Source organism: Hemibagrus wyckioides, linkage group LG13 (assembly GCF_019097595.1).
Source record: "Hemibagrus wyckioides isolate EC202008001 linkage group LG13, SWU_Hwy_1.0, whole genome shotgun sequence".
In the NCBI taxonomy this organism is placed as follows: domain Eukaryota; kingdom Metazoa; phylum Chordata; class Actinopteri; order Siluriformes; family Bagridae; genus Hemibagrus; species Hemibagrus wyckioides.
Window position 1 is genome coordinate 1,440,523 of NC_080722.1, and position 24,876 is coordinate 1,465,398.

Here is a 24,876-nt window from a genome sequence, read left to right on the forward strand (position 1 = left end):
GGGATTTGAACCGCTCTAAGTCTAGTCTAGTCTAATCAATAATTGAAAAATAATTGGTAATAGAACATATAAATATAAACAGATTTATTTATTACACAGTGTAAAGATGTAATAATAGTTTTAATTTTTATATTGTAATGAAACAACATTTTTTTAAACAATTATAATAAATAACTGAATAAGCTTGGTGTAGGTTCTAGCACAGACATGTAACATTAACTAGTTAACTAGTAGTAATGTCAGTAACTGATTAATATAAATATTGATTAAATACACACACACATCCGACCGGGTTTGTGTAACTTGGTGGCATTATTGATCAGTCCTCTCAGTAGTGTCTGCAGTCTGAGTGTGTGTGTGTTCACGCCTCTGCTCCAGAAGGAAAGTGTCGAGGTCTCTCAGCTGCTTCAGGAAGCCCCGGTTAGGGATGATCTGTCTGTGGCGCTTCACCTGCTCGATGGCGTCCACCAGCGTCATCTTCTCCTCGATCATCAGGTAGGCGAGGACCAGCGTGGCCGAGCGGCTGCGTCCCATTACACAGTGAACTAGCAGCTTGTCTGAAACGCAGGAAGGAACCAATAGAGTAGTGAGCAGGGCTAGAATGAGATGGGTTAACTATAGTATACAGGTGAGAAAAGAACAGGTAAACAGGGAGTGTGTATTACACACAGAACACTGTAAGTAAATGAAGCGTGAGTGTAAAATGAGTGTAGTGTGCGTAGGGTGAGTATAGTGTGAGTAGATTGTGTGTAGAAGCTGTGTAGTGTGAGTAGAGTGAGTGTAGTGCGCATAGGGTGAGTAGAGTGTGAGTAGAGTGAGTAGAAGGTGAGTAGTGTGAGCATAGTGTGTGTTGGGTGAATATAGTGGGAGTATAGTGTCAGTAGATTGTGTGTAGGGTGAGTAGAGTGTGTGTAGTGTGAGTTAAGTGTGTGTATGGTGAGTGTAGTGTGAGTAGAGTGAGTGTGGGGTGAGTGTAGTGTGAGTAGAGTGAGTGTGGGGTGAGTGTAGTGTGAGTAGAGTGAGTGTGGGGTGAGTGTAGTGTGAGTAGAGTGAGTGTGGGGTGAGTGTAGTGTGAGTAGAGTGAGTGTGGGGTGAGTGTAGTGTGAGTAGAGTGAGTGTGGGGTGAGTGTAGTGTGAGTAGAGTGAGTGTGGGGTGAGTGTAGTGTGAGTAGAGTGAGTGTGGGGTGAGTGTAGTGTGAGTAGAGTGAGTGTGGGGTGAGTGTAGTGTGAGTGTGGGGTGAGTGTAGTGTGAGTAGGGGTGAGTGTAGTGTGAGTAGCGTGTGTGTATGGTGAGTGTAGTGTGAGTTAGGTGTGTGTATAGTGAGTGTAGTGTGAGTTAAATGTGTGTATGGTGAGTGTAGTGTGAGTAGAGTGAGTGTGGGGTGAGTGTAGTGTGAGTAGAGTGAGTGTGGGGTGAGTGTAGTGTGAGTAGAGTGAGTGTGGGGTGAGTGTAGTGTGAGTAGAGTGAGTGTGGGGTGAGTGTAGTGTGAGTAGAGTGAGTGTGGGGTGAGTGTAGTGTGAGTAGAGTGAGTGTGGGGTGAGTGTAGTGTGAGTAGAGTGAGTGTGGGGTGAGTGTAGTGTGAGTAGAGTGAGTGTGGGGTGAGTGTAGTGTGAGTAGCGTGTGTGTATAGTGAGTGTAGTGTGAGTTAAATGTGTGTATAGTGAGTGTAGTGTGAGTAGCGTGTGTGTATGGTGAGTGTAGTGTGAGTTAAATGTGTGTATAGTGAGTGTAGTGTGAGTAGCGTGTGTGTATGGTGAGTGTAGTGTGAGTTAGGTGTGTGTATAGTGAGTGTAGTGTGAGTTAGGTGTGTGTATAGTGAGTGTAGTGTGAGTTAGGTGTGTGTATAGTGAGTGTAGTGTGAGTTAGGTGTGTGTATAGTGAGTGTAGTGTGAGTTAAATGTGTGTATAGTGAGTGTAGTGTGAGTAGCGTGTGTGTATGGTGAGTGTAGTGTGAGTTAGGTGTGTGTATAGTGAGTGTAGTGTGAGTTAGGTGTGTGTATAGTGAGTGTAGTGTGAGTTAAATGTGTGTATAGTGAGTGTAGTGTGAGTTAGGTGTGTGTATAGTGAGTGTAGTGTGAGTAGCGTGTGTGTATAGTGAGTGTAGTGTGAGTTAGGTGTGTGTATAGTGAGTGTAGTGTGAGTAGCGTGTGTGTATAGTGAGTGTAGTGTGAGTTAGGTGTGTGTATAGTGAGTGTAGTGTGAGTTAGGTGTGTGTATAGTGAGTGTAGTGTGAGTTAGGTGTGTGTATAGTGAGTGTAGTGTGAGTAGCGTGTGTGTATGGTGAGTGTAGTGTGAGTTAGGTGTGTGTATAGTGAGTGTAGTGTCAGTAGCGTGTGTGTATAGTGAGTGTAGTGTGAGTAGCGTGTGTGTGGGGTGAGTGTAGTGTGAGTTAGGTGTGAGTATAGTGAGTGTAGTGTGAGTAGCGTGTGTGTAGTGTGAGTTAGGTGTGTGTATAGTGAGTGTAGTGTGAGTTAAATGTGTGTATAGTGAGTGTAGTGTGAGTAGTGTGTGTGTGGGGTGAGTATAATGTAAATAGCTTCAGTAGTGTGTGTGTAGGGTGAGGGTATAGTGTGGGGGGGGGTAGTGTAAGTAGAGTGAGTATAGTTGAAGTAGTGAGAGTATAGTGTGTGTAGTGTGTTGTGTAGTGTGAGCAGTTTGTGTAGTGTGTGTGTAGTGTGTGTGTGTTTAGTGTGATCAGTTTGTGTGTGTAGTGTGTTTTGTGTGTAGTTTAGTGTGAGCAGTTTGTGTGTAGTGTGTGTTTTGTGTGTAGTGTAGTGTGAGCAGTGTGTGTAAAGTGTTTTTGTGTAGTGTTTGTGTGTAGTTTGTGTAGTGTGAGTAGTGTGTGTGTAGTGTAGTGTGAGCAGTGTGTGTGAGCAGTGTGTGTGTGTAGTGTGTTTTGTGTGTAGTGTAGTGTGAGCAGTGTGTGTGTGTAGTGTGTTTTGTGTGTAGTTTGTGTAGTGTGAGTAGTGTGTGTGTAGTGTAGTGTGAGCAGTGTGTGTGAGCAGTGTGTGTGTGTAGTGTGTTTTGTGTGTAGTGTAGTGTGAGCAGTGTGTGTGTAGTGTGTTTTGTGTGTAGTGTAGTGTGAGCAGTGTGTGTGTAGTGTAGTGTGAGCAGTGTGTGTGTAGTGTGTTTTGTGTGTAGTGTAGTGTGAGCAGTGTGTGTGTGTAGTGTGAGCAGTGTGTGTGAGCAGTGTGTGTGTGTAGTGTGTTTTGTGTGTAGTGTAGTGTGAGCAGTGTGTGTGTGTAGTGTGTTTTGTGTGTAGTGTAGTGTGAGAAGTGTGTGTGTGTAGTGTGTTTTGTGTGTAGTGTAGTGTAGTGTGAGCAGTGTGTGTGTGTAGTGTGTTTTGTGTGTAGTGTAGTGTAGTGTGAGCAGTGTGTGTGTGTAGTGTGTTTTGTGTGTAGTGTAGTGTGAGCAGTGTGTGTGTGTAGTGTGTTTTGTGTGTAGTGTAGTGTAGTGTGAGCAGTGTGTGTGTGTAGTGTGTTTTGTGTGTAGTTTGTGTAGTGTAGTGTGAGCAGTGTGTGTGTGTAGTGTGTTTTGTGTGTAGTGTAGTGTGAGCAGTGTGTTTTGTGTGTAGTGTAGTGTGAGCAGTGTGTGTGTGTAGTGTGTTTTGTGTGTAGTGTAGTGTAGTGTGAGCAGTGTGTGTGTGTAGTGTGTTTTGTGTGTAGTGTAGTGTGAGCAGTGTGTGTGTGTAGTGTGTTTTGTGTGTAGTGTAGTGTAGTGTGAGCAGTGTGTGTGTGTAGTGTGTTTTGTGTGTAGTGTAGTGTAAGCAGTGTGTGTGTAGTGTGTTTTGTGTGTAGTGTAGTGTGAGCAGTGTGTGTGTAGTGTGAGCAGTGTGTGTGTAGTGTGTTTTGTGTGTAGTGTAGTGTAGTGTGAGCAGTGTGTGTGTAGTGTGTTTTGTGTATAGTGTAGTGTAGTGTGAGCAGTGTGTGTGTGTAGTGTGTTTTGTGTGTAGTGTAGTGTAGTATGAGCAGTGTGTGTGTGTAGTGTGTTTTGTGTGTAGTGTAGTGTGAGCAGTGTGTGTGTGTAGTGTGAGCAGTGTGTGTGTGTAGTGTGTTTTGTGTGTAGTGTAGTGTAGTGTGAGCAGTGTGTGTGTGTAGTGTGTTTTGTGTGTAGTGTAGTGTGAGCAGTGTGTGTGTAGTGTGTTTTGTGTGTAGTGTAGTGTAGTGTAAGCAGTGTGTGTGTAGTGTGTTTTGTGTGTAGTGTAGTGTGAGCAGTGTGTGTGTGTAGTGTGTTTTGTGTGTAGTGTAGTGTAGTATGAGCAGTGTGTGTGTGTAGTGTGTTTTGTGTGTAGTGTAGTGTAGTATGAGCAGTGTGTGTAGTGTGTTTTGTGTGTAGTGTAGTGTAGTGTGAGCAGTGTGTGTGTGTAGTGTGTTTTGTGTGTAGTGTAGTGTAGTATGAGCAGTGTGTGTGTGTAGTGTGTTTTGTGTGTAGTGTAGTGTGAGCAGTGTGTGTGTGTAGTGTGAGCAGTGTGTGTGTGTAGTGTGTTTTGTGTGTAGTGTAGTGTAGTGTGAGCAGTGTGTGTGTGTAGTGTGTTTTGTGTGTAGTGTAGTGTAGTGTGAGCAGTGTGTGTGTGTAGTGTGTTTTGTGTGTAGTGTAGTGTGAGCAGTGTGTGTGTAGTGTGTTTTGTGTGTAGTGTAGTGTAGTGTAAGCAGTGTGTGTGTAGTGTGTTTTGTGTGTAGTGTAGTGTGAGCAGTGTGTGTGTGTGTAGTGTGTTTTGTGTGTAGTGTAGTGTAGTATGAGCAGTGTGTGTGTGTAGTGTGTTTTGTGTGTAGTGTAGTGTGAGCAGTGTGTGTGTGTAGTGTGAGCAGTGTGTGTGTGTAGTGTGAGCAGTGTGTAGTGTAGTGTAGTGTGAGCAGTGTGTGTGTGTAGTGTGTTTTGTGTGTAGTGTAGTGTAGTGTGAGCAGTGTGTGTGTGTAGTGTGTTTTGTGTGTAGTGTAGTGTGAGCAGTGTGTGTGTAGTGTGTTTTGTGTGTAGTGTAGTGTAGTGTAAGCAGTGTGTGTGTAGTGTGTTTTGTGTGTAGTGTAGTGTGAGCAGTGTGTGTGTGTGTAGTGTGTTTTGTGTGTAGTGTAGTGTAGTATGAGCAGTGTGTGTGTGTAGTGTGTTTTGTGTGTAGTGTAGTGTAGTATGAGCAGTGTGTGTAGTGTGTTTTGTGTGTACTGTAGTGTAAGCAGTGTGTGTGTAGTGTGTTTTGTGTGTAGTGTAGTATGAGCAGTGTGTGTGTGTAGTGTGTTTTGTGTGTAGTGTAGTGTAGTATGAGCAGTGTGTGTAGTGTGTTTTGTGTGTAGTGTAGTGTAAGCAGTGTGTGTGTAGTGTGTTTTGTGTGTAGTGTAGTGTGAGCAGTGTGTGTGTGTAGTGTGTTTTGTGTGTAGTGTAGTGTAAGCAGTGTGTGTGTAGTGTGTTTTGTGTGTAGTGTAGTGTGAGCAGTGTGTGTGTGTAGTGTGTTTTGTGTGTAGTGTAGTGTGAGCAGTGTGTGTGTGTAGTGTGTTTTGTGTGTAGTGTAGTGTGAGCAGTGTGTGTGTGTAGTGTGTTTTGTGTGTAGTGTAGTGTGAGCAGTGTGTGTGTGTAGTGTGTTTTGTGTGTAGTGTAGTGTGAGCAGTGTGTGTGTGTAGTGTGTTTTGTGTGTAGTGTAGTGTAAGCAGTGTGTGTAGTGTGTTTTGTGTGTAGTGTAGTGTAAGCAGTGTGTGTGTAGTGTGTTTTGTGTGTAGTGTAGTGTGAGCAGTGTGTGTGTGTAGTGTGTTTTGTGTGTAGTGTAGTGTGAGCAGTGTGTGTGTGTAGTGTGTTTTGTGTGTAGTGTAGTGTAGTGTAAGCAGTGTGTGTGTAGTGTGTTTTGTGTGTAGTGTAGTGTGAGCAGTGTGTGTGTGTAGTGTGTTTTGTGTGTAGTGTAGTGTGAGCAGTGTGTGTGTGTAGTGTGTTTTGTGTGTAGTGTAGTGTGAGCAGTGTGTGTGTGTAGTGTGTTTTGTGTGTAGTGTAGTGTGAGCAGTGTGTGTGTGTAGTGTGTTTTGTGTGTAGTGTAGTGTAGTGTGAGCAGTGTGTGTGTAGTGTGTTTTGTGTGTAGTGTAGTGTGAGCAGTGTGTGTGTGTAGTGTGTTTTGTGTGTAGTGTAGTGTAGTATGAGCAGTGTGTGTGTGTAGTGTGTTTTGTGTGTAGTGTAGTGTGAGCAGTGTGTGTGTGTAGTGTGTTTTGTGTGTAGTGTAGTATGAGCAGTGTGTGTGTGTAGTGTGTTTTGTGTGTAGTGTAGTGTGAGCAGTGTGTGTGTAGTGTGTTTTGTGTGTAGTGTAGTGTAGTGTGAGCAGTGTGTGTGTAGTGTGTTTTGTGTGTAGTGTAGTATGAGCAGTGTGTGTGTGTAGTGTGTTTTGTGTGTAGTGTAGTGTAGTGTGAGCAGTGTGTGTGTAGTGTGTTTTGTGTGTAGTGTAGTATGAGCAGTGTGTGTGTGTAGTGTGTTTTGTGTGTAGTGTAGTGTAGTATGAGCAGTGTGTGTGTGTAGTGTGTTTTGTGTGTAGTGTAGTGTGAGCAGTGTGTGTGTGTAGTGTGTTTTGTGTGTAGTGTAGTGTGAGCAGTGTGTGTGTGTAGTGTGTTTTGTGTGTAGTGTAGTGTAGTGTGAGCAGTGTGTGTGTAGTGTGTTTTGTGTGTAGTGTAGTATGAGCAGTGTGTGTGTGTAGTGTGTTTTGTGTGTAGTGTAGTGTGAGCAGTGTGTGTAGTGTGTTTTGTGTGTAGTGTAGTGTAAGCAGTGTGTGTGTAGTGTGTTTTGTGTGTAGTGTGTTTTGTGTGTAGTGTAGTGTAAGCAGTGTGTGTGTAGTGTGTTTTGTGTGTAGTGTAGTCTGAGCAGTGTGTGTGTGTGTAGTGTGTTTTGTGTGTAGTGTAGTGTAAGCAGTGTGTGTGTAGTGTGTTTTGTGTGTAGTGTAGTATGAGCAGTGTGTGTGTGTAGTGTGTTTTGTGTGTAGTGTAGTATGAGCAGTGTGTGTAGTGTGTTTTGTGTGTAGTGTAGTGTAAGCAGTGTGTGTGTAGTGTGTTTTGTGTGTAGTGTGTTTTGTGTGTAGTGTAGTGTAAGCAGTGTGTGTGTAGTGTGTTTTGTGTGTAGTGTAGTCTGAGCAGTGTGTGTGTGTGTAGTGTGTTTTGTGTGTAGTGTAGTGTAAGCAGTGTGTGTGTAGTGTGTTTTGTGTGTAGTGTAGTGTGAGCAGTGTGTGTGTGTAGTGTGTTTTGTGTGTAGTGTAGTGTAGTGTGAGCAGTGTGTGTGTAGTGTGTTTTGTGTGTAGTGTAGTGTAAGCAGTGTGTGTGTGTAGTGTGTTTTGTGTGTAGTGTAGTGTAGTGTGAGCAGTGTGTGTGTGTAGTGTGTTTTGTGTGTAGTGTAGTGTAAGCAGTGTGTGTAGTGTGTTTTGTGTGTAGTTTGTGTAGTGTGAGTAGTGTGTGTGTAGTGTGTTTTGTGTGTAGTGTGAGCAGTGTGTGTGTGTAGTGTGTTTTGTGTGTAGTGTAGTGTGAGCAGTGTGTGTGTGTAGTGTGTTTTGTGTGTAGTGTAGTGTAGTGTGAGCAGTGTGTGTGAGCAGTGTGTGTGTGTAGTGTGTTTTGTGTGTAGTGTGAGCAGTGTGTGTGTGTAGTGTGTTTTGTGTGTAGTGTAGTGTGAGCAGTGTGTGTGTGTAGTGTGTTTTGTGTGTAGTGTAGTGTAGTGTGAGCAGTGTGTGTGTGTAGTGTGTTTTGTGTGTAGTGTAGTGTGAGCAGTGTGTGTGTGTAGTGTGTTTTGTGTGTAGTGTAGTGTAGTGTGAGCAGTGTGTGTGTGTAGTGTGTTTTGTGTGTAGTGTAGTGTGAGCAGTGTGTGTGTGTAGTGTGTTTTGTGTGTAGTGTAGTGTTAGCAGTGTGTGTGTGTAGTGTGTTTTGTGTGTAGTGTAGTGTAGTGTGAGCAGTGTGTGTGTGTAGTGTGTGTAGTGTGTAGTGTAGTGTAAGCAGTGTGTGTGTAGTGTGTTTTGTGTGTAGTGTAGTGTGAGCAGTGTGTGTGTAGTGTGTTTTGTGTGTAGTGTAGTGTGAGCAGTGTGTGTGTGTAGTGTGTTTTGTGTGTAGTGTAGTGTGAGCAGTGTGTGTGTAGTGTGTTTTGTGTGTAGTGTAGTGTGAGCAGTGTGTGTGTAGTGTGTTTTGTGTGTAGTGTAGTGTAGTATGAGCAGTGTGTGTGTGTTTTGTGTGTAGTGTAGTGTGAGCAGTGTGTGTGTAGTGTGTTTTGTGTGTAGTGTAGTGTAGTGTGAGCAGTGTGTGTGTGTAGTGTGTTTTGTGTGTAGTGTAGTGTAGTGTGAGCAGTGTGTGTGTGTAGTGTGTTTTGTGTGTAGTGTAGTGTAGTGTGAGCAGTGTGTGTGTGTAGTGTGAGCAGTGTGTGTGTGTAGTGTGTTTTGTGTGTAGTGTAGTGTAGTGTGAGCAGTGTGTGTGTGTGTAGTGTGTTTTGTGTGTAGTGTAGTGTGAGCAGTGTGTGTGTAGTGTGTTTTGTGTGTAGTGTAGTGTGAGCAGTGTGTGTGTAGTGTGTTTTGTGTGTAGTGTAGTGTGAGCAGTGTGTGTGTAGTGTGAGCAGTGTGTGTGTGTAGTGTGTTTTGTGTGTAGTGTAGTGTAAGCAGTGTGTGTGTAGTGTGTTTTGTGTGTAGTGTAGTGTGAGCAGTGTGTGTGTAGTGTGTTTTGTGTGTAGTGTAGTGTAGTATGAGCAGTGTGTGTAGTGTGTTTTGTGTGTAGTGTAGTGTGAGCAGTGTGTGTGTGTAGTGTGTTTTGTGTGTAGTGTAGTGTAGTATGAGCAGTGTGTGTGTAGTGTGTTTTGTGTGTAGTGTAGTGTAAGCAGTGTGTGTGTAGTGTGTTTTGTGTGTAGTGTAGTGTGAGCAGTGTGTGTGTAGTGTGTTTTGTGTGTAGTGTAGTGTAAGCAGTGTGTGTGTAGTGTGTTTTGTGTGTAGTGTAGTGTGAGCAGTGTGTGTGTGTAGTGTGTTTTGTGTGTAGTGTAGTGTAGTGTGAGCAGTGTGTGTGTAGTGTGTTTTGTGTGTAGTGTAGTGTAAGCAGTGTGTGTGTAGTGTGTTTTGTGTGTAGTGTAGTGTGAGCAGTGTGTGTGTGTAGTGTGTTTTGTGTGTAGTGTAGTGTGAGCAGTGTGTGTGTGTAGTGTGTTTTGTGTGTAGTGTAGTGTGAGCAGTGTGTGTGTGTAGTGTGTTTTGTGTGTAGTGTAGTGTGAGCAGTGTGTGTGTGTAGTGTGTTTTGTGTGTAGTGTAGTGTGAGCAGTGTGTGTGTGTAGTGTGTTTTGTGTGTAGTGTAGTGTAGTGTAAGCAGTGTGTGTGTAGTGTGTTTTGTGTGTAGTGTAGTGTGAGCAGTGTGTGTGTGTAGTGTGTTTTGTGTGTAGTGTAGTGTAGTATGAGCAGTGTGTGTGTGTAGTGTGTTTTGTGTGTAGTGTAGTGTGAGCAGTGTGTGTGTGTAGTGTGTTTTGTGTGTAGTGTAGTGTGAGCAGTGTGTGTGTGTAGTGTGTTTTGTGTGTAGTGTAGTGTGAGCAGTGTGTGTGTGTAGTGTGTTTTGTGTGTAGTGTAGTGTGAGCAGTGTGTGTGTAGTGTGTTTTGTGTGTAGTGTAGTGTGAGCAGTGTGTGTGTAGTGTGTTTTGTGTGTAGTGTAGTATGAGCAGTGTGTGTGTGTAGTGTGTTTTGTGTGTAGTGTAGTGTAGTGTGAGCAGTGTGTGTGTAGTGTGTTTTGTGTGTAGTGTAGTATGAGCAGTGTGTGTGTGTAGTGTGTTTTGTGTGTAGTGTAGTGTAGTATGAGCAGTGTGTGTGTGTAGTGTGTTTTGTGTGTAGTGTAGTGTAAGCAGTGTGTGTGTAGTGTGTTTTGTGTGTAGTGTAGTGTGAGCAGTGTGTGTGTGTAGTGTGTTTTGTGTGTAGTGTAGTGTAGTGTGAGCAGTGTGTGTGTAGTGTGTTTTGTGTGTAGTGTAGTATGAGCAGTGTGTGTGTGTAGTGTGTTTTGTGTGTAGTGTAGTGTGAGCAGTGTGTGTAGTGTGTTTTGTGTGTAGTGTAGTGTAAGCAGTGTGTGTGTAGTGTGTTTTGTGTGTAGTGTGTTTTGTGTGTAGTGTAGTGTAAGCAGTGTGTGTGTAGTGTGTTTTGTGTGTAGTGTAGTCTGAGCAGTGTGTGTGTGTGTAGTGTGTTTTGTGTGTAGTGTAGTGTAAGCAGTGTGTGTGTAGTGTGTTTTGTGTGTAGTGTAGTATGAGCAGTGTGTGTGTGTAGTGTGTTTTGTGTGTAGTGTAGTATGAGCAGTGTGTGTAGTGTGTTTTGTGTGTAGTGTAGTGTAAGCAGTGTGTGTGTAGTGTGTTTTGTGTGTAGTGTGTTTTGTGTGTAGTGTAGTGTAAGCAGTGTGTGTGTAGTGTGTTTTGTGTGTAGTGTAGTGTGAGCAGTGTGTGTGTGTGTAGTGTGTTTTGTGTGTAGTGTAGTGTAAGCAGTGTGTGTGTAGTGTGTTTTGTGTGTAGTGTAGTGTGAGCAGTGTGTGTGTGTAGTGTGTTTTGTGTGTAGTGTAGTGTAGTATGAGCAGTGTGTGTGTAGTGTGTTTTGTGTGTAGTGTAGTGTAAGCAGTGTGTGTGTGTAGTGTGTTTTGTGTGTAGTGTAGTGTAGTGTGAGCAGTGTGTGTGTGTAGTGTGTTTTGTGTGTAGTGTAGTGTAGTGTGAGCAGTGTGTGTGTGTAGTGTGTTTTGTGTGTAGTGTAGTGTAAGCAGTGTGTGTGTGTAGTGTGTTTTGTGTGTAGTGTAGTGTGAGTAGTGTGTGTGTAGTGTGTTTTGTGTGTAGTGTGAGCAGTGTGTGTGTGTAGTGTGTTTTGTGTGTAGTGTAGTGTGAGCAGTGTGTGTGTGTAGTGTGTTTTGTGTGTAGTGTAGTGTAGTGTGAGCAGTGTGTGTGAGCAGTGTGTGTGTGTAGTGTGTTTTGTGTGTAGTGTGAGCAGTGTGTGTGTGTAGTGTGTTTTGTGTGTAGTGTAGTGTGAGCAGTGTGTGTGTGTAGTGTGTTTTGTGTGTAGTGTAGTGTAGTGTGAGCAGTGTGTGTGTGTAGTGTGTTTTGTGTGTAGTGTAGTGTGAGCAGTGTGTGTGTGTAGTGTGTTTTGTGTGTAGTGTAGTGTAGTGTGAGCAGTGTGTGTAGTGTGTTTTGTGTGTAGTTTGTGTAGTGTGAGCAGTGTGTGTGTGTAGTATGTTTTGTGTGTAGTGTAGTGTAGTGTGAGCAGTGTGTGTGTGTAGTGTGTTTTGTGTGTAGTGTAGTGTAGTGTGAGCAGTGTGTGTAGTGTGTTTTGTGTGTAGTGTAGTGTGAGCAGTGTGTGTGTGTAGTGTGTTTTGTGTGTAGTGTAGTGTAAGCAGTGTGTGTGTGTAGTGTGTTTTGTGTGTAGTGTAGTGTAGTGTGAGCAGTGTGTGTAGTGTGTTTTGTGTGTAGTTTGTGTAGTGTGAGTAGTGTGTGTGTAGTGTGTTTTGTGTGTAGTGTGAGCAGTGTGTGTGTGTAGTGTGTTTTGTGTGTAGTGTAGTGTAGTGTGAGCAGTGTGTGTGTGTAGTGTGTTTTGTGTGTAGTGTAGTGTAAGCAGTGTGTGTGTAGTGTGTTTTGTGTGTAGTGTAGTGTGAGCAGTGTGTGTGTGTAGTGTGTTTTGTGTGTAGTGTAGTGTAGTGTGAGCAGTGTGTGTGTGTAGTGTGTGTAGTGTGTAGTGTAGTGTAAGCAGTGTGTGTGTAGTGTGTTTTGTGTGTAGTGTAGTGTGAGCAGTGTGTGTGTAGTGTGTTTTGTGTGTAGTGTAGTGTGAGCAGTGTGTGTGTGTAGTGTGTTTTGTGTGTAGTGTAGTGTGAGCAGTGTGTGTGTAGTGTGTTTTGTGTGTAGTGTAGTGTGAGCAGTGTGTGTGTAGTGTGTTTTGTGTGTAGTGTAGTGTAGTATGAGCAGTGTGTGTGTGTAGTGTGTTTTGTGTGTAGTGTAGTGTGAGCAGTGTGTGTGTAGTGTGTTTTGTGTGTAGTGTAGTGTAGTGTGAGCAGTGTGTGTGTGTAGTGTGTTTTGTGTGTAGTGTAGTGTGAGCAGTGTGTGTGTGTAGTGTGTTTTGTGTGTAGTGTAGTGTAGTGTGAGCAGTGTGTGTGTGTAGTGTGTTTTGTGTGTAGTGTAGTATGAGCAGTGTGTGTGTGTAGTGTGTTTTGTGTGTAGTGTAGTGTAAGCAGTGTGTGTGTAGTGTGTTTTGTGTGTAGTGTAGTGTGAGCAGTGTGTGTGTGTAGTGTGTTTTGTGTGTAGTGTAGTGTAAGCAGTGTGTGTGTAGTGTGTTTTGTGTGTAGTGTAGTGTGAGCAGTGTGTGTGTGTAGTGTGTTTTGTGTGTAGTGTAGTGTGAGCAGTGTGTGTGTGTAGTGTGTTTTGTGTGTAGTGTAGTGTAGTGTGAGCAGTGTGTGTGTGTAGTGTGTTTTGTGTGTAGTGTAGTGTAAGCAGTGTGTGTGTAGTGTGTTTTGTGTGTAGTGTAGTGTGAGCAGTGTGTGTGTGTAGTGTGTTTTGTGTGTAGTGTAGTGTGAGCAGTGTGTGTGTAGTGTGTTTTGTGTGTAGTGTAGTGTGAGCAGTGTGTGTGTGTAGTGTGTTTTGTGTGTAGTGTAGTGTGAGCAGTGTGTGTGTGTAGTGTGTTTTGTGTGTAGTGTAGTGTGAGCAGTGTGTGTGTAGTGTGTTTTGTGTGTAGTGTAGTGTAGTGTGAGCAGTGTGTGTGTGTAGTGTGTTTTGTGTGTAGTGTAGTGTGAGCAGTGTGTGTGTGTAGTGTGTTTTGTGTGTAGTGTAGTGTGAGCAGTGTGTGTGTAGTGTGTTTTGTGTGTAGTGTAGTGTGAGCAGTGTGTGTGTGTAGTGTGTTTTGTGTGTAGTGTAGTGTGAGCAGTGTGTGTGTGTAGTATGTTTTGTGTGTAGTGTAGTGTAGTGTGAGCAGTGTGTGTGTGTAGTGTGTTTTGTGTGTAGTGTAGTGTGAGCAGTGTGTGTGTGTAGTGTGTTTTGTGTGTAGTGTAGTGTGAGCAGTGTGTGTGTGTAGTGTGTTTTGTGTGTAGTGTAGTGTAGTGTGAGCAGTGTGTGTAGTGTGTTTTGTGTGTAGTGTAGTGTGAGCAGTGTGTGTGTGTAGTGTGTTTTGTGTGTAGTGTAGTGTAAGCAGTGTGTGTGTGTAGTGTGTTTTGTGTGTAGTGTAGTGTGAGCAGTGTGTGTGTGTAGTGTGTTTTGTGTGTAGTGTAGTGTGAGCAGTGTGTGTGTGTAGTGTGTTTTGTGTGTAGTGTAGTGTGAGCAGTGTGTGTGTGTAGTGTGAGCAGTGTGTGTGTGTAGTGTGTTTTGTGTGTAGTGTAGTGTGAGCAGTGTGTGTGTGTAGTGTGTTTTGTGTGTAGTGTAGTGTGAGCAGTGTGTGTGTAGTGTGTTTTGTGTGTAGTGTAGTGTAGTGTAAGCAGTGTGTGTGTAGTGTGTTTTGTGTGTAGTGTAGTGTGAGCAGTGTGTGTGTAGTGTGTTTTGTGTGTAGTGTAGTATGAGCAGTGTGTGTGTGTAGTGTGTTTTGTGTGTAGTGTAGTGTGAGCAGTGTGTGTGTAGTGTGTTTTGTGTGTAGTGTAGTGTGAGCAGTGTGTGTGTAGTGTGTTTTGTGTGTAGTGTAGTGTAAGCAGTGTGTGTGTAGTGTGTTTTGTGTGTAGTGTAGTGTGAGCAGTGTGTGTGTGTAGTGTGTTTTGTGTGTAGTGTAGTGTGAGCAGTGTGTGTGTAGTGTGTTTTGTGTGTAGTGTAGTGTGAGCAGTGTGTGTGTGTAGTGTGTTTTGTGTGTAGTGTAGTGTAAGCAGTGTGTGTGTAGTGTGTTTTGTGTGTAGTGTAGTGTGAGCAGTGTGTGTGTGTAGTGTGTTTTGTGTGTAGTGTAGTGTGAGCAGTGTGTGTGTAGTGTGTTTTGTGTGTAGTGTAGTGTGAGCAGTGTGTGTGTGTAGTGTGTTTTGTGTGTAGTGTAGTGTGAGCAGTGTGTGTGTGTAGTGTGTTTTGTGTGTAGTGTAGTGTGAGCAGTGTGTGTGTGTAGTGTGTTTTGTGTGTAGTGTAGTGTAGTGTGAGCAGTGTGTGTGTGTAGTGTGTTTTGTGTGTAGTGTAGTGTGAGCAGTGTGTGTGTGTAGTGTGTTTTGTGTGTAGTGTAGTGTGAGCAGTGTGTGTGTAGTGTGTTTTGTGTGTAGTGTAGTGTGAGCAGTGTGTGTGTGTAGTGTGTTTTGTGTGTAGTGTAGTGTGAGCAGTGTGTGTGTGTAGTATGTTTTGTGTGTAGTGTAGTGTAGTGTGAGCAGTGTGTGTGTGTAGTGTGTTTTGTGTGTAGTGTAGTGTAGTGTGAGCAGTGTGTGTAGTGTGTTTTGTGTGTAGTGTAGTGTGAGCAGTGTGTGTGTGTAGTGTGTTTTGTGTGTAGTGTAGTGTAAGCAGTGTGTGTGTGTAGTGTGTTTTGTGTGTAGTGTAGTGTGAGCAGTGTGTGTAGTGTGTTTTGTGTGTAGTGTAGTGTGAGCAGTGTGTGTGTGTAGTGTGTTTTGTGTGTAGTGTAGTGTAAGCAGTGTGTGTGTGTAGTGTGTTTTGTGTGTAGTGTAGTGTGAGCAGTGTGTGTGTGTAGTGTGTTTTGTGTGTAGTGTAGTGTGAGCAGTGTGTGTGTGTAGTGTGTTTTGTGTGTAGTGTAGTGTGAGCAGTGTGTGTGTGTAGTGTGTTTTGTGTGTAGTGTAGTGTGAGCAGTGTGTGTGTAGTGTGTTTTTGTGTAGTGTAGTGTGAGCAGTGTATGTGTAGTGTGTTTTTGTGTGCTGTAGTGTGTGTAGTGTGTGTGTAGTGTGTGTGTAGTGTGTTTGTGTAGTGTGTTTTGTGTGCAGTGTTTGTGAGCAGTTTGTGTGTGTAGTGTGTTTTGTGTGCAGTGTTTGTGAGCAGTTTGTGTGTGTAGTGTGTTTTTGTGTGCTGTAGTGTGTGTAGTGTGTGTGTAGTGTGTTTGTGTAGTGTGTTTTGTGTGTAGTGTAGTGTGAGCAGTGTGTGTGTGTAGTGTGTTTTGTGTGTAGTGTAGTATGAGCAGTGTGTGTGTAGTGTGTTTTGTGTGTAGTGTAGTGTGAGCAGTGTGTGTGTGTAGTGTGTTTTGTGTGTAGTGTAGTGTGAGCAGTGTGTGTGTGTAGTGTGTTTTGTGTGTAGTGTAGTGTGAGCAGTGTGTGTGTGTAGTGTGTAGTGTAGTGTAGTGTAGTGTAGTGTGAGCAGTGTGTGTAGTGTGTTTTGTGTGTAGTGTAGTGTGAGCAGTGTGTGTGTGTAGTGTGTTTTGTGTGTAGTGTAGTGTGAGCAGTGTGTGTGTGTAGTGTGTTTTGTGTGTAGTGTAGTGTGTATCAGTGTGTGTGTGTAGTGTGTGTGTAGTGTGTTTGTGTAGTGTGTTTTGTGTGCAGTGTTTGTGAGCAGTTTGTGTGTGTAGTGTGTTTTGTGTGTAGTGTAGTGTAAGCAGTGTGTGTGTGTAGTGTGTTTTGTGTGTAGTGTAGTGTGAGCAGTGTGTGTGTGTAGTGTGTTTTGTGTGTAGTGTAGTGTGAGCAGTGTGTGTGTGTAGTGTGTTTTGTGTGTAGTGTAGTGTGAGCAGTGTGTGTGTGTAGTGTGTTTTGTGTGTAGTGTAGTGTGAGCAGTGTGTGTGTGTAGTGTGTTTTGTGTGTAGTGTAGTGTAAGCAGTGTGTGTGTGTAGTGTGTTTTGTGTGTAGTGTAGTGTAAGCAGTGTGTGTGTAGTGTGTTTTGTGTGTAGTGTAGTGTGAGCAGTGTGTGTGTGTAGTGTGTTTTGTGTGTAGTGTAGTGTGAGCAGTGTGTGTGTGTAGTGTGTTTTGTGTGTAGTGTAGTGTGAGCAGTGTGTGTGTGTAGTGTGTTTTGTGTGTAGTGTAGTGTAGTGTGAGCAGTGTGTGTGTGTAGTGTGTTTTGTGTGTAGTGTAGTGTGAGCAGTGTGTGTGTGTAGTGTGTTTTGTGTGTAGTGTAGTATGAGCAGTGTGTGTGTAGTGTGTTTTGTGTGTAGTGTACTGTGAGCAGTGTGTGTGTGTAGTGTGTTTTGTGTGTAGTGTAGTGTGAGCAGTGTGTGTGTGTAGTGTGTTTTGTGTGTAGTGTGTTTTGTGTGTAGTGTAGTGTAGTGTGAGCAGTGTGTGTGTGTAGTGTGTTTTGTGTGTAGTGTAGTGTAGTGTGAGCAGTGTGTGTAGTGTGTTTTGTGTGTAGTGTAGTGTGAGCAGTGTGTGTGTAGTGTGTTTTTGTGTAGTGTAGTGTGAGCAGTGTGTGTGTGTAGTGTGTTTTGTGTGTAGTGTAGTGTAGTGTGAGCAGTGTGTGTAGTGTGTTTTGTGTGTATTGTAGTGTGAGCAGTGTGTGTGTAGTGTGTTTTTGTATAGTGTAGTGTGAGCAGTGTGTGTGTGTAGTGTGTTTTGTGTGTAGTGTAGTGTAGTGTGAGCAGTGTGTGTAGTGTGTTTTGTGTGTATTGTAGTGTGAGCAGTGTGTGTGTAGTGTGTTTTTGTATAGTGTAGTGTGAGCAGTGTGTGTGTAGTGTGTTTTTGTATAGTGTAGTGTGAGCAGTGTATGTGTAGTGTGTTTTTGTGTGCTGTAGTGTGTGTAGTGTGTGCGTAGTGTGTGTGTAGTGTGTTTGTGTAGTGTGTTTTGTGTGCAGTGTTTGTGAGCAGTTTGTGTGTGTAGTGTGTTTTTGTGTGCTGTAGTGTGTGTAGTGTGTGTGTAGTGTGTGTGTAGTGTGTTTGTGTAGTGTGTTTTGTGTGTAGTGTAAGCAGTGTGTGTGTAGTGTGTTTTGTGTGTAGTGTAGTGTGAGCAGTGTGAGCAGTGTGTGTGTAGTGTGTTTTGTGTCTAGTGTAGCGTGAACAGTGTGTGTGTAGTGTGTTTTGTGTGTAGTGTAGTGTGAGCAGTGTGAGCAGTGTGTGTGTAGTGTGTTTTGTGTGTAGTGTGTGTAGAGTGTTTGTATGTAGTCTAGTGTGTGTATAGTGTGTTTGTGTAGTGTGTGTAGTGTGTTTGTGTAGTGTAGTGTGTTTGTGTAGTGTAGTGTGTGTAGTGTGTTTGTGTAGTGTAGTGTGTGTAGTGTGTTTGTGTAGTGTAGTGTGTTTGTGTAGTGTAGTGTGTTTGTGTAGTTTGTGTAGTGTAGTGTGTTTGTGTAGTGTGTGTAGTGTGTTTGTGTAGTGTAGTGTGTTTGTGTAGTGTAGTGTGTGTAGTGTGTTTGTGTAGTGTAGTGTGTTTGTGTAGTGTAGTGTGTTTGTGTAGTGTAGTGTGTGTAGTGTGTTTGTGTAGTGTAGTGTGTTTGTGTAGTGTAGTGTGTGTATAGTGTTTGTGTAGTGTAGTGTGTTTGTGTAGTGTAGTGTGTTTGTGTAGTGTAGTGTGTGTAGTGTGTTTGTGTAGTGTAGTGTGTTTGTGTAGTGTAGTGTGTTTGTGTAGTTTGTGTAGTGTAGTGTGTTTGTGTAGTGTAGTGTGTGTAGTGTGTTTGTGTAGTGTAGTGTGTTTGTGTAGTGTGTGTAGTGTGTTTGTGTAGTGTAGTGTGTTTGTGTAGTGTAGTGTGTTTGTGTAGTTTGTGTAGTGTAGTGTGTTTGTGTAGTGTAGTGTGTGTAGTGTGTTTGTGTAGTGTAGTGTGTTTGTGTAGTTTGTGTAGTGTAGTGTGTTTGTGTAGTGTAGTGTGTTTGTGTAGTGTAGTGTGTTTGTGTAGTTTGTGTAGTGTAGTGTGTTTGTGTAGTGTAGTGTGTGTAGTGTGTTTGTGTAGTGTAGTGTGTTTGTGTAGTGTAGTGTGTGTATAGTGTGAAGCTCCCTACTCTGTGTGTTACTCAGGACGTGTCTCATATACTCAGCCACAGGGAAGAAGTGCACACTGAGGTTGAATGAAGGAATGTCTTCTGCCTCTATCCCATAATACTCTGTGTCCATGTCGCTATAGTAACCAGCTCCTGTACACACACTGTTCCTCTCACCCTCTGCAGCATTCAGAACGTGGGTCACTCCCAGTTTCTCTAAGCTGTAACGATTCCGGGCTGTCTGCCTGTCTCACACACACACACACACACACACACACACGGTTAACATTTGTCCTTGAGGACAGCCGTGAATGCTTGATGGACATGGGACACCAGTGTCAACATTTTAAACAGAGAAGCTGATTGGTCGATCCAATTCTACGAAAGATCTCATCTTCTAAAGATCCACATTTCAGAAGAGCTTCATCTAGAAGACGAGGGACAAACACTGGACAAAACGGAAAATAGAATTAGCTAAACATTCAGGAAAGGGAGACTATAGAGAAAATATATAAATATAATAGATGAATGCAGATCTGTGGTAGAACATTGACATCAGAGACAGTGATGACCAGTTTCTGGTAAATAGAAAAGGACCGATCAACAACCCAGACCCTAACCACTCGAGCCACCACTGTCCGTCTATAAGGACATGTCCGTCTTCATAGATGGGCAGTGGTAGCTGAAGTGGTTAGGCTCTGGGATATACGAAGAAAAGAATTCCACTGTGCTGTAATGTGTGTGGTGATAATGATAAGACTTCTTCTAGACAGCAATGTCCACATTCTGGCCTTAACGAACCTTCTGGTAGATATATACTTAGGAGGCAAGACACAATTAGATCTACATTTTGTCTTCATGAATGAGCTTTTTGAGCTATACCTAAACCAACAGAAGACTTATTCAAGGAGCTCTTCTTCTTCAAGGACAACCAGGGCCACATTCTGGCCAAGAAAAAGATATCAGTGTCCATATTCTGACCAAAACATCTGTTGAAGAAGGGCTTCTGTTTGGAGAAGAATGATATCCATATTTTGCTCAGAGAAGACCATTGGTAGACCTGCAGCTAAATGACAATAGACACATTTTGGCCAAGAAAACTGGCCAGAACTCTCTAATGACCACACTGTCCACATCTCCAGTTAAAGGATACACATGGTTCTTGTGATAAACACACCAGCTGCTGGAGCCATGCTCCTTTATATATCTGGGTGAAAGATGTCTGGTGTACTCACTCATCTCCTATGAAGATGTTGGGCCAGACTTCGTTGACGTGTGTGTATGCTACAGTGCTGCGTGATAGCAGCTTCTCCAGCTCATAGTTACTGGGCGTCACGTATTCTCGTTCATCCTCAGGAACATCTGCCTTCAGGCCAATCTCTGATCTGTTAGATGCCATCTTGTCCTCGGGATTACATCTGATAAACATTACACACTTCAGTGAGGGGGACATGACCTGTACATTTGTTTGTCTTTAGTTAAAATGGGGTGTTTACCTGTCAATCCTAATGAAAGGGGTGTGGCCTATATGTCTGTCAGTCCTAATAAAGGAGGTGTGGTCTATATGTCTGTCAATCCTAATAAAAGAGGTGTGGCCTGTCTACCTATCAATCCTAATAAAGGGGCATGGCCTGTGTACCTGTCAATCCTAATAAAGGAGGTGTGGCCTGTGTAACTGTCAATCCTAATAAAGGGGGCATGGCCTATGTACCTGTCAATCCTAATTAAAGAGGTGTGGCCTGGTTACCTGTTAATCCTAATAAAAGAGGTGTGGCCAGTGTGCCTGTCATTCCTAATGAAGGGGGTGTGGCCTGTGTACCTGTCAGTCTAAATTAAACTGGTGTGAATTACAATGTATCGTGAAACAGCTCTCAATTGCTTTCATGCTAATAATAATAATAATCATCATCATAATAATAATATTCTACACATCAGATGACTGTGTATCAGGATGTGAATTGTATAAAACTGTTAAACACTCCATAATAAGAGTCTTAGTGATATGAGTAAAGCAGAACAGCTGGAAGAATCATTAAACCACAGACAGGCGTGTACAGAACATTTCTGTGAGATATTAGTGAGAAAGTGAGTAAAGTGTAGAGTTATGAGCTGAGGCTCGTGTCACGGAGGTGAGGTGTGTTTAAGATAGCTTTGTAATGTAGAGCACTGAACATGCCAGAACTTACCACCGATTTCTCTGGAAGCTTTCACCTTGTCTCTGCGCACTGCTTAAAGCTGTAGACAATAAGGGGTGGGTGTGTGTGTGTGTGTGTGTGTGTGTGTGTGAGAGTATGTGAGCGTGGATTTATCATGGGGTTAACTGCTTTAGTCTGGGAATGGAGTCAGGTTCAGATTATTTATAGAACTCTTACACACTTCTTACCCTGACTCCCTCTCTCTCTCTTTCTCTCTCTCTCTCTCTCTCTCTGTCTCTCTCTCTCTCTCTCACACACACACACACACACACTGTTTTCACATTAATATGAGTAGAATATACACTATTTTGCCAAAAGTATTGGGACACCCCTCCATCATTGAATTCAGGTGTTGTTTTTCAGGGGTTGGACTCGGCCCCTTAGTTCCAGTGAAAGGAACTCTTAATGCTTCAGCTTCATACCAAGACATTTTGGACAATTTCATGCTCTTTGTGGGAACAGTTTGGGGATGACCCCTTCCTGTTCCAACATGACTGCACACCAGTGACCAAAGCAAGGTCCATAAAGACATGGATGAGTGAGTTTGGTGTGGAGGAACTTGAGTCCTGACCTCAACCCCATAGAACACCTTTGGGATGAATTAGAGTGGAGACTGAGAGCCAGACCTTCTCGTCCAACATCAGTGCCTGACCTCACAAATGTGCTTCTAAAGGAACGGTCAAAAATTCCCATAAACACACTCCTAAACCTTGTGGAAAGCCTTCCCAGAAGAGTTGAAGCTGTTATAGCTGCAAAGGGCGGGACAACTCCATATTACATTCATGTACACTACCAGTCAAAAGTTTGGACACACCTTCTAATCCCATGGTCTTTCCTGATGTTTATTTCTCTCTACATTGTAAAACAATGCTGAAGGCGGCCGAAATCCACAATAATGTCCTTTGAACAGTTGATATTGAGATATGTCTGCTACTGATGCTCTGTAAAGCCTTCATAACGCCTCTAATCTGAGGTGCTGTTAATTGGTGATTTCTGAGGCTGGTGACTCTAAATGAACTTCTCCTCTGCAGCAGAGGTCAGTTTTGGTCTTGCTTTACTGGGATGGTCTTCATGTGAGCCAGTTTCATCATGGTGCTTGATGGGTTTTGCAAATGCACTTGACAATACTGTTCTTGCAAGAACTATTCCAGAACACCTGACCTTCGTGTCTTAAAATAACAACTGACTGTTGTTTGTTGTCATTACATATGGATTACTGAAGTCCATGTGTGTTATTTCATAGTTTTGAAATCTCCAGGATTGTTCTAGAATGTAGAAAATAAATCCCTAAACAAAAAACATTGAATTAAAAGGTGTGTCCAAACTTTTGACTGGTAGTGTACATCCCAAAACTTTTGGCCTGGCTTGCAGTATCTGCACTGATCCTCCACACCAAACTCACTCATCCATGTCTTTATGGACCTTGCTTTGGTCACTGGTGTGCAGTCATGTTGGAACAGGAAGGGGTCATCCCCAAACTGTTCCCACAAAGAGCATGAAATTGTCCAAAATGTCTTGGTATGAAGCTGAAGCATTAAGAGTTCCTTTCACTGGAACTAAGGGGCCGAGCCCAACCCCTGAAAAACAACACCTGAATTCAATGATGGAGGGTGTCCCAATACTTTCGGCAATATAGTGTATTTTAGATAAGGTTTGATTGATACACTGGATGCAGTATGCAGAGTATTTAAGAGCATAGGTGAAAGTTTTCACCCTCTTGAAGATTTCTCTGAACAACAAATGCCCATAAATACACATATTTTTATTGTGAATAGTTTTATTGCAAACTTTATTTCAAAGCTGGAATTCATTATCGTTCATCAGGAATTTCAAGAACTGAAATGTTTTCACACAGAAATAATGAACATAGCCTGCACTCACTGAAGAAAAACAAGAAGAGGGTGTTGAAGAGATGATGGATCTGAAGCAAAGCACTTAGAATGAAGAGAGAGGAGTGTTCTGATGAAATGAAAGATAACAGGAAAGAAAGGGAATTAAAGTCTCTCCATTACACTGTGTGACTGAGGAGGGATGTCAAAAGAGTCAAAGAAGCTTTATTGTCACTTCAACAATATATAGCTGATGCAGTACACAGTGAAGTGAAACAACGTTCCTCCTGGACCAGAGGTCAGGAGTCACATTAAAGGTGATTATTTTTCTATAACAGCATGTCTCAAAGTGTTCTGGAGTCCTGAACATGGAGAATTTCTAAGTGACAGAAAGCACTGACACATTAGGGATAAATATGAATATTAATGAGGGGCGGTGGTGGCTCAAGGGGTTAAGACTCTGGGTCGTTGACCAGAAGATCAGGATTTGAGCCCCAGCACCGCCAAGCTACCACCCTTGGGCCATTGAACAAGGCCCTTAACTCTCTCTGCTCCAGGGGCGCTGTATCATGGCTGACCCTGTGCACTGACCCCAAATTCCCCTGCTCCAGGGGCGCTGTATCATGGCTGACCCTGTGCACTGACCCCAAATTCCCCTGCTCCAGGGGCGCTGTATCATGGCTGACCCTGTGCACTGACCCCAAATTCCCCTGCTCCAGGGGCGCTGTATCATGGCTGACCCTGTGCACTGACCCCAAATTCCCCTGCTCCAGGGGCGCTGTATCATAACTGACCCTGCGCTCTGACCCCAACCCCAAAGATGGGATATGTGAAGAAAGAATTTCACTGTGCTGTAATGTATATGTGACAAATAAAGACAACGTAACTTAAATAAGTCCAATATTAAACCTTGAAATATTTGTTTTATATTTTTTTTTAAATATTCTGTAAAGCTGCTTTGAGACAATGTCCATTGTTAAAAGCTCTATACAAATAAAATTGAATTAAATTGACACTGGAGACTTCTTCCAGATACAACAAATAAATTATATAAATATGAAATCCACAATTTTTCTTGCTTTTTTAAAAATCTGTTTATTACTAGGGTGTGACCCTGCTGTTACTATAGAAACGATAACATATTAAGACGAGTGCGTTAATATCATCCTGCGATTTGTGAAGCTGCTGTTATGGAACATGTTCTGACCAATTAGAGCAGAGAATTCGACCCAAGACCCCGGGTTTGATGTTGAGGGGTTCAAACGTTCTGAGCAGTTTCATGGACTTGTAAATTAAAGTTCTTCACCTTCTCTGACTCTTCAGGATGAGGTGGACATGGTTTCTGAGATGTTCCTTCACCCCCTTCACCATCATTTTATGGACAAATCAATCATGTACATCAGAGGAAAAGCTGTTTTCCAGACAGTCTCACGGTGCTGGAGGCCACATCTGGAGATGATGAACATCATTTGTAGGAGAAGAAGTGAGAGTGTGATGGTGCAGGTCTGTACAGGTGACACATTTCCTATGAGCAGGTTATGTCTGTTCTATAAAGATGTTCCTTTCTGTTAGAAGATTATAGCTTTCATAGAAGTATTATTAGGAGATCCTTATGTCTTCTCTATGAGAGGTTATGTCTGTTACATGATTGTGTTATGTCTGTCCTTTAAATGGCTTACTGCAGTGCAAGCGAGAACTCACTGTGCATGTTCATATACATCTTATGAGGTTATGTCTGTCTTATGAGCTTGTCATATTAGTCTTATGAGCTTGTTATGTCTGTCTTATCAGCTTATGTCATCTGTCTTATGAATGTGTTATGTCTGTTTTATGGGCTCATTATGTTTGTCTTATGAACTTGTCATATTAGTCTTATGAGCTTGTTATGTCTGTCTTATGAACTTGTCATATTAGTCTTATGAGCTCATTATGTCTGTCTTATAAGCTTGTCTTTACGCCTTGTCCTCTGCAGTGAGTCTAGTATCCAGTTCTCGTAGCTGATCCAGAAATCCAACATTAGGCAGAATGTTCCGGTGAACTCGCACAGCTTCGATCGCCTCGGCAACCGTGAGCCGCTCGTAGATCATGAGGTATGCTAACACAAGCGTAGCCGAGCGGCTAACTCCCCGAGCACAGTGCACCAACACTTTACCTGCTGAAGATCACACAGACATTTCAGACTCAGAGATGATTTTTTTAACTTCAGTAAATCTTCATCATGTAGTGAAGAGAATTTATCACTCTCAGTGTTCTTACAGTCCCGTGTCAGAGCCGTGTGGATGAAGTCGGCTGTAGTGTGGAAGAAAACCGACAGCTCAAAGTCTCTGCTGTCTGGAGCCTCTACACCGAGGTACTGGATGTGGGCGTGTGAGTAAAAGGCGGAGCCTGTGTCAATGTGGGCGGGGCCATGAGCAGCGTTCACTACATGAGTCACTCTCAGGGTCTTCAACAGCGACAGATCCGTGGCAGTTCGTCTGACACAAACACAATACACTCTATGATTTATGCATGCAGATTTTGTGCGCCGTGCTAAACTGGTAGCCATTAGTATCTATGGTATTTGTTAGCAACATTAGCCTCATCGTTCATGTCTTTTTTTTGTTTAGAAAGTGCTTTGTACCTACGCGTCAGAGATGATGATGTTTGGCCAGACTTCGTTAAATGGGCCTGAAGGGTGGCGGCTTTTCAACAGGAGGTCCAGTAAGATGCAAGTGGGCGGAGTCTCATACCCAGAGTCCAATTCTTCTTCCTCTGCTCCTCTATCCATTATGCAGAATTGCAGAAGTTGATTGGTCAAAGCTTTGTCCACTAGACTATTTAATTATATGTGTGACCAGTTATTGTCAGGAGACACGCTTTTACCCCTCACTCATTCCCAACTAGCTGGTGACCAGTAGTGTGTGTGTGTGTGTGTGTGTGTGTTGAACTGACACTATTTCGAGCTTGTTTCTGTCAGTGAGATATATTTAAACCTCAAGCTCAGCTAGTTGTTCAGACACCGTGAAGGGAAAGTGGGAGGAGCCAAACAGAGAGCAGGAGGATCAGATGTAAGAGCTTTAAAATGTAAAAAATAAAGGAAATGACATCACAGCACCCGACCTCATCTCACAAATGTCAGCTTTAAACATTTTGCTTTCCAAAACGCACCATTCCGCAGTAGCACCTGGTGG

General features: G+C 43.0%; 1 protein-coding gene across 1 annotated transcript; it reads right to left on the minus strand.

Annotated features, from left to right (window-relative positions):
• Window positions 1-106: 106 nt before the first annotated feature.
• LOC131363602 (serine/threonine/tyrosine-interacting-like protein 2) lies at window positions 107-24,647 on the minus strand. Its single transcript, XM_058406311.1, has 6 exons — window positions 24,331-24,647; window positions 23,963-24,180; window positions 23,663-23,861; window positions 18,918-19,100; window positions 17,704-17,927; window positions 107-557 (listed from the first exon to the last, which is right to left on the minus strand). Exons 1-6 carry the CDS (start codon window positions 24,471-24,473, stop codon window positions 313-315), a joined length of 1,212 nt encoding a protein of 403 aa, XP_058262294.1. The 5' UTR covers window positions 24,474-24,647; the 3' UTR covers window positions 107-312.
• Between the last annotated feature and the right edge of the window lie 229 nt (window positions 24,648-24,876).

What these genes read in the sequence shown, in the direction of transcription:
- LOC131363602 (XM_058406311.1), bottom strand. Translation starts at nt 24,473, where the DNA reads ATGGATAGAGGAGCAGAGGAAGAAGAATTGGACTCTGGGTATGAGACT. An exon ending in CACGGCTCTGACACGGGACT is followed by an intron (nt 23,862 to 23,962) that starts GTAAGAACACTG and finishes TGTGATCTTCAG; the next exon opens with CAGGTAAAGTGTTGGTGCAC. An exon ending in AACATCTTCATAGGAGATGA is followed by an intron (nt 17,928 to 18,917) that starts GTGAGTACACCA and finishes TGTGTGAGACAG; the next exon opens with GCAGACAGCCCGGAATCGTT.